We start from the raw sequence: 11,670 nt of genomic DNA, 5'->3' as shown, positions 1-11,670 counted from the left end.
CGTAGTAGTCAACTGTAGCTTCCCCGATTTATCTCCTTATAGATGGTTGTTATTAGTACCGATGGATTCAAAATATCTCTTATAGATGGTTGTTATTAGTACTGATGGATTCAAAATATCTCCACAATATAATGGTATGATATTGTCCACTTTGAGTCTAAGCTCTCATGCTTTATCCTTGGCTCTCCCCAAAAGGCCTCATACCAATGGAGATAATTTCCATCCTTTTAACTCCATGATCTTTTCCATGTACTTTAGATGCTGGACTATGTTTGCATCCTTGCAACCCAACAATCCCCTCCTCAAACAAAGGAGCCACATGCCCCCCTCAACGTCGTTTTTGATGTCTGCGTGGAACTTCGACCCACCAGGACTTTTTGTCCCTCGGTCCACCCGACCTACTAGGACTTTCCACCTAGCCGCAGCTAGGACTTTTTGCCCCGATCCACCCGACCTATTAGGACTTCTCATCTGGTATCTGGTCCTCTTGATTCAGACACGGGAGCACCCACTTTCTTTGTTTAAGATTCAAACCACATGGTTAGATGTGGATCATGACTCATCCGACGGTTAGTCCGGTAAAGAATGGTCTCGCTCTGATACCACTTGTTAATACCGATGGATTCAAATATCTCCACAATGGTATGATATTGTCCACTTTAGGCTTAAGCTCTCATGACTTTGTTCTTGGACTCTCCCCAAAGGCATCATATCAATGGAGATACTTTTCATCCTTTTAATCTCATGATCTTTTCCATGTACTTTAGATGTGGGACTATATTTGCACCTTTGCAACCCAACAGTTGTGAGACCGACCATGTGGGATCGTTGGGGTGAATAGATTCCACTTTTTGCTGAAAAAGAGTTAGATATCAATTTATTTGTAGTGATTAGTGTTGCAATGAAATTTGGATGTTTGTTGTTTAGTGCTCCTTGCTATCTCCGAATCCAACTAGCAAGTTCCTTTCCAAGGTTAATATGCTGGTATTGTCTTGACATGATCGTTTCGATGCTTAAATGAGACTTTGTGAAGGAGAAAAGTAAAAATATTATGGAATGAGAGAGATTAGAGAGAAAAATCATATCCCATCCTTTGATTACTAATCTCCTTTTATAGCTTTTATCTAGTAATGACTCCTATTATGATATCCCTTTTGCAACGGCCGTTAGCCTCCATTAATGGCTAACAAACTCAACGTTCATCCCTCTGTAACGGCTAATGTTCATCATTACTAGTCACTTTCATTGTCGGTCATCCCTTCCTAAAATGCTTTATCTTAATATTAAGCCCTCACCCACAGATATTCCTGAACTTCTCCAAGCTTGAATCATGGATGCCGAGCACCAAATGATCCGAGCTCTTACACACTAGAGTCTCGAGCACCGAACACCATATGATCCCGAGCTCTCATGTATTCGAGACCTGAGTGTTGAACACTATATCCTCTTCCTGGACTCGATGCTTAAATGAGACTTTGTAAATTAAAGGAGAAAAGTAAAAATATTATGAAATATGAGAGATTATTAGATAGAAAAATCATTTCCCGCCCTTTGATTACCAATCTCCTTTTATAACCTTTATCGAGTAATGACTTCTATTATGATATCCCTTCTGCAACGGTCATTGGCCTCCATTATTGGTCGCCTTCTCATAACGACCTCAACGTCCATCCTTTAGTAACAACTAACGCTCATCATTACTAGTCGTTTTCATTGTCGATTATCCCTTCCTAAAATGTTTTATCTTTGGATTAATCCCTCACCCATAAATATCCCTGAACTCCCCCAGGCCCAAATCCTAGATGCAGAGCACCAAATGATCCGAGCTCTTACACACGAGAGTCTCGAGCACCGAACACCATATGATCCTGATCTCTCACATATCCGAGACCTGAGTGTCGAACACCATATCCTCCTCCTCCTTCTGGACTCGACTGGGCTGTATACCTATCCTTCATCCTGACCCATGCATATCCCAGCCTCTCGAGCTTCCCAACTCCTCAATCATAGATTATTACGAGGGTATCAACTATCTTCTACATATCTTTTGCGGTGATAACATTCTAATCATATCCGATGAAATGATACCACAACAGAGTGTGCATGTTCTCGAATGAAAATTTTGATTTTTGTACAAAGTGTATAACACTCCTTTTCTATATCTTCAACTATGAGTCCTTTAACCAAGTCATGTCTACATCGACAAAAGCATGTAGTTTCATAACACTTTCAAACATAACTGATTATCCATGGCTCCTCTCATGCAATTAATGAAAATTCCATATTATGACTGTCGTCATTGTTATTAATTTCCATGGCTCAACCATGCACTTGCTCACTCTCTCTAGCTACGTCGTATATACCTCGTCTAGCATGTACAACGACATGCATCAAATTGTCGACAACCAAAGCAAAATGATCGACTCTGGCGAAGTAGCTAGCATGAAGTGCCTTGCGAACCGATTTGAGTATGACCTTGAAACATGAATGCAAAACCATATGAACAACTTTTTATTATATATATGTTTGTGACAACTTCAAATTTCTTGGATATATAATCTTTGTTCTAGCTAAGATTTTTCTCTATGGTTGCCAAGTTCTTCATTGCAAACTTTATCTCTTTGGTTTCTTAGATGTTGCCTCCTACATTCATCCACTACAATAGTAGTATAATTTGGATTTTTTTTCAATGCTTTTAGCACAATAATAGTTGACTGAACTCTACCATTCGGATATCAACTCGGCTACACCCTGGAGATAAAAATTGGGAATAAAAATATCAAACAAGATTAGAACAATAGTGATCCATAGACATCTAGTGGAACCATATATGCTTATAAAATTGTTGATATATTTTGTACCATTAAAAAGTGATTAGGCCATTTTAATGTCTCATTTCTTAGAGGTTGGATAATTTTTTGTGTGATGTTGATCATGAAGGTATAAACTATTAAAAAGATATTTCAATTTTCTTCTTTTTGATTTGATCTAACTTTATATGTAAAGAGAACTTGAAAAAAATAAATAAAATCACTTTTGTTGTGCTAGCAGAGCTTTATCATTGCAATGATATCCCAACGCCAACTTCGTAAAAACTTACACAAGGTATAAGAGAGATGGGAGGAGATAGGGAAACTATATATATAGTGAATTACTTGATAAGCATATACATTTAATGAGCTAGCTTGCAATATTAAAGAGAGAATTGCATTTTAGATCCAACCCTTATTGATTTAACTTCCAAAAGGTTATGCTAACTTATGTAGCACTTTATAACCTTCATGTCATCACACATAGTAGATATATAGTCAAACATAAGTGTTCCGGTTGAGAAGTGCTTCTAGACACGTCACTGGACCTTCCTCGCCGTAGGAGTGGAACAGTAGGGGGAGCTGAGGGCGACGGGAGCTTCAGGGTCGTCGAGACCTGCACACACGAAGAGTGTGAGTAGGAAGGTCAGGGGGGTGCCCTGGCGCGACCACTCCGACGCTCAAGTCAAGCACGGTGGGAGGAAGAAGATGAACAGTAAGAGTAGCTTGAGCGTAAAAAGGAGTAAGAGTTGAAGAAGTTGAGAGAGTTACCTGCTGAAGGGAGTGGCCGTTTTAAGGAGAGATGAGCGTGTGTACCTGTTACATCATCATTTACAAGATGTCCCATTATGATTAATGAGATGTCAGGAACAATCAAGCACAATAGTCATGAGTCACATCTCTGGTAGGTAGCCATCGTGTCATTGCCCACGTGGGTGTCAGAGAGGACGGCGATAATAAATGAAGAGCGTGGGCCGGTCAGAAGACATGATGGGATATGACAGGGCACTGTAGGGTGATTCGGCGATTCGGCCTCGCGAGAGGCGCGAATCGAGAGGGAGACCTAATGGTCAGTTGGGCGGGGAGACGGTCGAATGGCGATTCGGCCGATCGACGGCTCGGTTCGGGACCAAGCTGAATAGGATGTTCGACATATCATAGATTGGTCTGGTGGTTCGGCACTAAGCATGGCCGAGCGGACGAATTGGCCGATTGACGGACTGATTGGGCTGTTAGGTGAGTGAAGGATCGAGAAGAGGGGCGACTCGGGCCCCGGTTATAAGGTGGCGGTTTCGTTCGGAGCCGAATGGAGTGTTGGCCGATTATACCCTCCCCGATTGGAGAGAGAGAACTGACTTGGGTGATAGAGCCAAAGACTATAGATGCTGACTCAGCGCTTGGGCGGGACTAGGACCGGACTCGAATCGAACCACGAGGGGGTATTCGGCTTGTCCCCGTAACAATAAGTGTTTCTGCGCTTGGGATCGCCTCCGGATGAATCACTGGACACTTGACTTCTATACTGATAAGGTTGCACGAAGGTCGCTAATAGCTGGGAGGAGACCGAAGGTTAGGATGGAGGCCAGAGGATGTCCTGACTCAACCACTCTGACGCTCAAGTCAGTCCATCAGTCGGAAATGAGGAAGGAGAACGGGAGAATGAGATGAATGGCGGGAATAGTGTGAGGGTGCATGCGTGTATCTGGGCCCGCGGGAAATAGATTCCTTTTATATAGGCTTATCAGAGGAGATGTCATATCAACAGTAAAAAGAATATCTCATCTTGATAAAGGAGGGTCCCATCACTCGCATCTAGTATGATAGAGGACCCTACTGTATTAATAATGTGTTAGGTTATCTACTGTTCCGAGACTCTACCATTCCACTTGTCATTCAGGTGGCTATCAGGCGGGAGGAATGAGGGACATCAAGTTAATGAGGCGGAGTTACTTGGGTAGGAGTGTTAACTCAGCGAAACTGAGTCCATCTAGCTAGATCAGACCTTGACTTTCTTAACTAAGGTATATCCGCCCATAACAATAAGTTTGAGTCAATCTCGACTTATGAGTTACCTAGAACTAGCATTGTTATCTATTATATATGAACATGTGATCCATACATCGCGCGTGCATGTGTGTTTAGATTTCTTAGGCCCGCTACTATGGAACCAAACCCTTTGCATGTCAACTCAAATCCTTGTTCGTGTGATTCCTTACTTATCATTAGTGCGTAATTGTGGACTATATTATGCTTCATCACTTAATTGGCCACACATTTTTATTTGTTTTATTAAATTACTAGTTGGTCGACATGGGATTCGTTCGAGTGCCTAACCACTTGAGATACAAGTCGATCGATCGGTTGAGATCACTAATTTAATGCTTGTATGGATGCTTATTTAGAATGAATCTTGCCAAGATTATGGAATGCCTTTACCTTTTGAAATAAAAGATAAAAGAAAGAATTGCTATATATCTACTCTAAAAGAGAGCATCCAAAATCAAGCATGTGATCATATCCCACAACTAGCTTGAATGAAATGAATTAACTAACTACATGAACTGAACAAGTTTCCTAGCTAGCTCCATTAAACCCCCTTTTTCTAGCTACAACTTGATTGTCATCCCTAGCAAGCTATATGTTCTATTACAAGCAAAAAATGGATGACGACAATGACGACGAAGACATTAAGTTTAGAAGGAGCAACATATGGATGCCATCTACCAATTCTAGCCAACTACTCAAAATTAATCTTGTTCAACTTCATGAAAATCAATATAATAATTAATTACATATGTATATATATATTCCTCAACCACTTCCTCCATAGTTGGATGGTGACCAAAGTACTCCTTGCTCGCTTGTCATGTAGGATGTGCACGACAAGGGAACCAGACAAAGTCCTCTACTTCTCAAATCTCTCCTTGCCTCATTACTCTTCTCCTTTGAAGCCTACATGCATCAATTAAAACACAACAAGTTAGTCTACGCAGAGGAGTTAAATTGCATAGCAGAGGAGTGAAAATGATACGCTTTGAGCCTAACAAAACTTAACCTCACATGACTGAATTGCTCATTTACCTCTATCATTGTCCTTGACCTTTTGTTGCCACATGACTTCATGTATGGCACACTTAACTTCTGAAAACATAATAAAGTTTTGCATTTAGTGTACGTGTTCTTCAAGTGACTAACATATATACAAACAAATGATTACCTCAACTTGGTCTAGAAGAAATTTGATGTATCCAATTGCTTCCATTAACACTGAAGCTGTGTCAGTCTGTACATGCAAATTAAAGACCCATGATTCTTAATTATATAAGTGCATATCTCTAGTTTATCATCTTAAAACTAGATTTCATGGTGTGAAACACACAATAATCTTCTAAACCCTAAACCATGAATGGCTAAGAATTAATTAATGTAGGGTTCCAATTACCTTGCCAAAGGGTGCTACAAGCTGCTGCAATGCTGCAATTCTGTCACCCAGTTTCTCCTTTCTCACCTATTTGTGTGTGTGTGTGTGTTTTTTTTTTTAATTTCTCCTCAAAGAAAAGTGATTAAGAAGGTCGATCGATTAGATTACCTTGAAAGGAGGGAAGGGAGATCGCTGCTCCAGCCGAGGTTTCCTGCAGGGTGTTGGGGTTTGAGGTGGTCTGTGATGCTCCCAAGTGCTGCTGCTGCTGCATGACCTACTCGCTGCTTCTGCTCCTCCACTGACTAAAGAGGCCGAGGGCATCTTCAAGGCAAAGAAAACGATAGGGCCTTTAGCTATAGCTCATTGACTGATGTACGCATGCACATGTAATTAATGTAACCCTAAAAACTAGAGTCCAACAGACTTTCTTTCATCATGCCTCTCCTTCAGTCTTCCTTTAGCAAAAGATGATTCATGTCATTCAGTAAAGCTGAAAAGGCCTATGTACTCTATCCCATTGAACACTGTCGCCCCTGATACTCATAGTGATAGAAATCATTACCTCTAGTCCTCATGTGAAAATTAATATATATATACCACAAAATGTGAAATCTTAAGTAAACAGTATCTCATTAATTTCTTCTTTTCTTAATTAACCTCTTGATCAGACTCTTCTCAGCTTTACCTGAAGGTCAATAACTTCTTAATTATGTAAAATGAAGGTACTATTCTATTGCATTAATTACTTTACTTGTGTGCAAAACATAGACAAATGTTTTGTATGAATTCCTTAATTACCTCTTTAATAAGAGCATGTTTATATATATATATCTACCTTTTGGTGGAGGGAATAAGAGCTTGGAATGGATTCCTGCAGATGGTGGCCATGGCCAGAAGCTCCATCCTCTCCCAACAAGCTCCTCATTAGGGCAACAGAAGGATGGCAAATGCTCCTCCCTGACTTGGACGAAGCCAACAGATCTGGAGCCTCGAGGGTCACACAGTTGTAGTAGTCGTAGTAGTTCTCCTGGCTGCCGTCCAAGCTTGACCTTTCCGACAAGTTCGTCGGCAGCGGCCGGAGACCGCTGCACTCCAGCAACTCCTCCTCCTTGAGCTTCTCTTGGCTGAGATGCTGGTTCAGCAACCCTTCATCCTTGCCGACAGGCCAGTGAAACCCTAGCTCTTGAATCATTTGCGAGCTTACGGGCGACATCTCATGGACTAAGCGCAAATCACTACCGTTTGCGTTAGAGGGGATGACACCGTAATTCCTGAAGAAAACCCTAACGACATCGTCAGTGGAAAAACTGTTGAAATAGAGACGCACATGCATGCAGGTTAGGGTCGACGTCTCCAATCCCTAGGATGCATAATGGAAATAGCAAGGACAAACAAAACCAAGCAAGAAAATTCCAAATCCTAGGAATTATCTATAGTGAGCTCTAGCCTTCCATGGCCATGAAAGAAGAGAACTAGTCGAAGGAAGAGTACAGATGATTAAGCATCATCATGCATTAAGCTACAGCACTTACAGTATCTGGTTGGTTGCGAGATCGAAAGGAGGGAGACCATGGAGCTCTTCTTGGTGGTAGTGATCAAGGCGAGGAGACCCCATCATGGTGCCTCAAAAGCTTGGTAGTCCCAAGAAGAAGGGAAAGAAAGCTCAGTAATTATTTAGTGTCGAAGCTAAAAACTACATCACTTTTCTAACTTTTGCACACTCCATCACATTCTTTCTTCTTTCCCTTCCAAAGCCATGGATGTCCTTAAATCTTCAAAATCTCTCTCTCTCTCTCTCTCAAAAAATATATATATATATATAAAAGAGAAGAGGATCATCTTACAGTATAACATGCTTTTTTTTTCCTCTCTTCTTGTAACTTTTTCTTTTCAGAGGAACTTTCTACAGCACTGAATTTAAAGGGAAGAGGTGATCTTTTCACAGAGGGATGATTGCACTCGTCCCTGCCATAATTAACTTGTGTGCCGTGCTGTGGCTAGCTTCCATCGCAAGGCTTCAAAGTCCCCAGGTGATGCTATTAGTGGCACTATATCACCCTTAGACCTCTCTAGATCTCTCTCTCTCTCTGTTGCTCAAGCTTCCATGCCAGGCAGGGACTTCAGAAGATGGCAGTAGGGTCGTCTTCTCATCATGGAATCTTAAGTATGCCATCTATAGTACTTAAATACATGGAGAGTTGTGTAACACATGTTTGGGGCAGCTTTATACCATGTGTTTTGTCGTATAGGTGTTCGGCATGGACCAATGTGACATTAGGTTTTCTTTCTCTTTTTCTTTCTTAACTCTGTTGTTTTTCTTTCCAATAAATATATATATATATAGGGATGAAACTTTAGAGTCCAATCGAACCATTCAACAAGCATGGCGTGATGGTCTCAAAATTATCGCTAAAATTGGTGAGTCCAATGAATTTGGATGAATCAATGTTTGTATGTGGTATGCTATCGAATATTAATTAGAATATTGATCTAAGAGACTAGGTTGAGCATAGCTTTAAACATGACATTAGGTGTTAAACATGGTACATTAGGTTAATTTTTTTCTCCCCCCCCCCCCCCCCCCCCCCCCTTAACTGACTATTTTCTTTCCAATAAATATATAATGGATGAAATTTTGATAACAATCGCACCACCGTAGCTTGATTGAGTGTCATAATCGCGTTGTTAATTGATAACCATTCAATAAGCATGGAGTGAAGGTTCCAAAATTGTTGCTAAAATTGGTGAGTCCAATGAATTTGGATGATTCAATGTTTGTATATAGTGACTTATAGAATATTAACTTCCGGAGTATGATTGAGTTGATTATTGTGGGGCAGACTTGTTGCAGTGGGCAATGGTCGAATCTTAGCGAAGCTGAGGCAATACCCTCTCTCATAGTAGCCAACTATAACTTTCCTTTACCTCCTCACAGATGATCATGAGATTGATTGTGTGGGATCGACCCAGATTCCACCTTTTTGCTGCAGAGTTATAGAATATCAGAATGGTCTAAAAGAGTAGGTTGAGCATAGCTTTAGACCATGTGTTTTGTCGTATTGGTGTTAAACATGGATCAACATGACATTGGGTTTTTGATGTAGGATGATCCAAAGATTTTAAATTTTTTAGAGTTATTTTTATCTTTTATATATTATTTTTGGCATTTACAATCAAACCAATGGAATTAATACTACCCATAGGATAATCATTATTCTACCCAGCGTTAGTTGGTATCAGAGCCTCAGCATCTTCTTCAATGGTTCGTGATTGTGACAGACAGTTTTTGATTGAGGAAACCTCGCACCGTAATTATAAAATCCAGGATGTGAAGATTGAGGATTTACTGAGGCAAATCGTAAAATTAACTGAGTGCTTAATAACGTGGGATTTTGAAGATCTTGAGATCTTTGATCGTGATTCTGGTTCTATTTTCAAAAAACCATACTGCAAGCATGCTCAGTTCTGGAAACGTCGTGGTCGAGAGGAGCATTATGTGGATTTCAATTTTCGGGTTGATCTACTTGATTTTTCTAGTGTGTTACAAGCATAGAAATGTATTGATTAGATTAACGAAGTGGAGAGAATTTTTTATTATCAAAAAATGTCTGATCATACGAAAGTAAAGATGGTTGCCATCAAATTCACGGGCCGAGCATCAACGTGGTGGGAGCAATTGCGATGCTCACGAAACAAATATGACAAAGGCAAGATCATTGACTAAGAGAAGATGAAGAAGATGAAGAGCCACTTTCTTCCTTTCGATTACACTCAGATTGTATTTCGAAAAACGTCATGCATTGAGATAGGGTGCGAGATTGGTGGATGATTATACGAAGGACACCGGAGGTAGTGACGAGGAAGATGATTAATGCAGGAGGATTCAAAAATTTTATTTCTTTAGAGTTATTTTTATCTTTTGTATTTTTGGATTTTGAGTTCACGGACAGAATAACGATTATTCTATGAGCAGTATTGATTTCACTGGTTCAATTGTATATGCTGAAAATAATATTCTAAAATCTATTGATTTGAAAGAATACCAAAAAAAAATAAGAAAAATAAAAATAAATGACATGATCAAAAATATTATTCATCCAAAAAAATTCTCTTACATTAACTAAATAATTATTTAAATAAATCTAAAATCCTAAAATGCAAAGAAAAAAAAATTCTTACAGTAAGGAAAAAATCTAACAGAAAAAAAATCTTAACAGATTTAAAGTCTTAAAAACTCTAAACGAATTCAAATCCAAAAATACAAAAGACAAAAGTAATTTTTTTAAAAAAAAGAAAAAAAAAATCTTCGGATTGATCAGTTTTCTTTTCCTTCTTTCATTTTCCCCCTTAATTAACAATTTTTCTTTCCAATAAATATATAATGGATGAACTTTTAGAGACAATCACACCACCATAGCTTGATTGAGTGTCATATATAATCGCATTGCTATTGGCATTCAACATTAAGAATGGAGTAAAGGTTTCAAAAATGTGACTAAAATTGGTGAGTTCGATGAATTTAGATGAATCAATATTTGTATGTTGTGAGTTATAGAATATTAGAATGATCTAAGAGACTAGGTTGAGCACATGGTTGCATCTCCAATAGTCTAAGCTTGCCCAACTTAAAAGGAGGGTCAACCTCCATGTTCTTCGGCTAGGGAGTAGATCGACCCTATCGTTCATGGACTATGTCACACACGACATGTGTGGGTTCTCTAGGATCACTTATAGCCATAAGAGATTAGAGAAATATTGGCCTAAGGTTTGGTGTCATTATGACGATCAAATGGTGAGACTTTTATAATTTTTTCTTGTACATCTATTTTTCTAGTGAATTTGTTTTACCCTTGAATTTTTTTATGACAATTTTTTCGCCGAAATCCTTATGCAATTGCATGCTTGTATTTTTATTTGTTATGATATTCTTGCCAACAATTGTAATGGAATTAGTGATTATATTCCATCAAATGCAAATAGAGATATTCCACCAATAAAACAAGTGATATTAGAGTCAAGTTGTGTTGGATATCGGATTAGTTTGTATTCGAATCATGGATAGGCGATCAAGATGTAGATTGGATTTGCATTGGCTAGTATCATAATCTTTGATTTTCAATATAAATGGCAAAAGTGATGTCGATTGATAGATGACTAATAGTTGGCTTGGATACACAAGTTTTTGTCATCCTTGCCGCACGAAAGACAAAGGCTTATTACTTATAGTGTTGTCAACTTACGAATATATATGAGATAAAGACTACTTAAAACAATAGCTTCATGATTAAAAGATTAGTGAACCTTAAGGGTGGAATATATTCTTTTGAACCTTTGGACAAGTTTTAGTGGATTTACTCATTAGTACGTTAGGACTCCTGTGAGCTAGAGGGGGGATGAATATCTCCGATCGCTTCTCGTCTTGATTTTTTGCTCATCGTT

The 11,670-nt window shown here is 39.2% G+C and overlaps 1 protein-coding gene across 1 annotated transcript; it reads right to left on the bottom strand.

The window, feature by feature from the left end:
- Positions 1-5,621: 5,621 nt before the first annotated feature.
- Positions 5,622-7,849, bottom strand: LOC141825685 (uncharacterized). The gene is made up of 7 exons (XM_074713072.1): positions 7,764-7,849; positions 7,067-7,502; positions 6,400-6,552; positions 6,253-6,318; positions 6,028-6,093; positions 5,892-5,951; positions 5,622-5,762 (listed from the first exon to the last, which is right to left on the bottom strand). The coding sequence occupies exons 1-7, from the start codon at positions 7,847-7,849 to the stop codon at positions 5,622-5,624; spliced, it is 1,008 nt and encodes a 335-aa protein (XP_074569173.1).
- Positions 7,850-11,670: the final 3,821 nt, after the last annotated feature.

This window comes from Curcuma longa, chromosome 3 (genome assembly GCF_044706935.1).
Source record: "Curcuma longa cultivar G26 ecotype Majalengka, Jawa Barat chromosome 3, ITB_CL_G26_1.1, whole genome shotgun sequence".
NCBI classification, from domain to species: domain Eukaryota; kingdom Viridiplantae; phylum Streptophyta; class Magnoliopsida; order Zingiberales; family Zingiberaceae; genus Curcuma; species Curcuma longa.
Note: the sequence above shows the minus strand (reverse complement) of the source record. Positions and strands in the feature narration are given on the sequence as shown.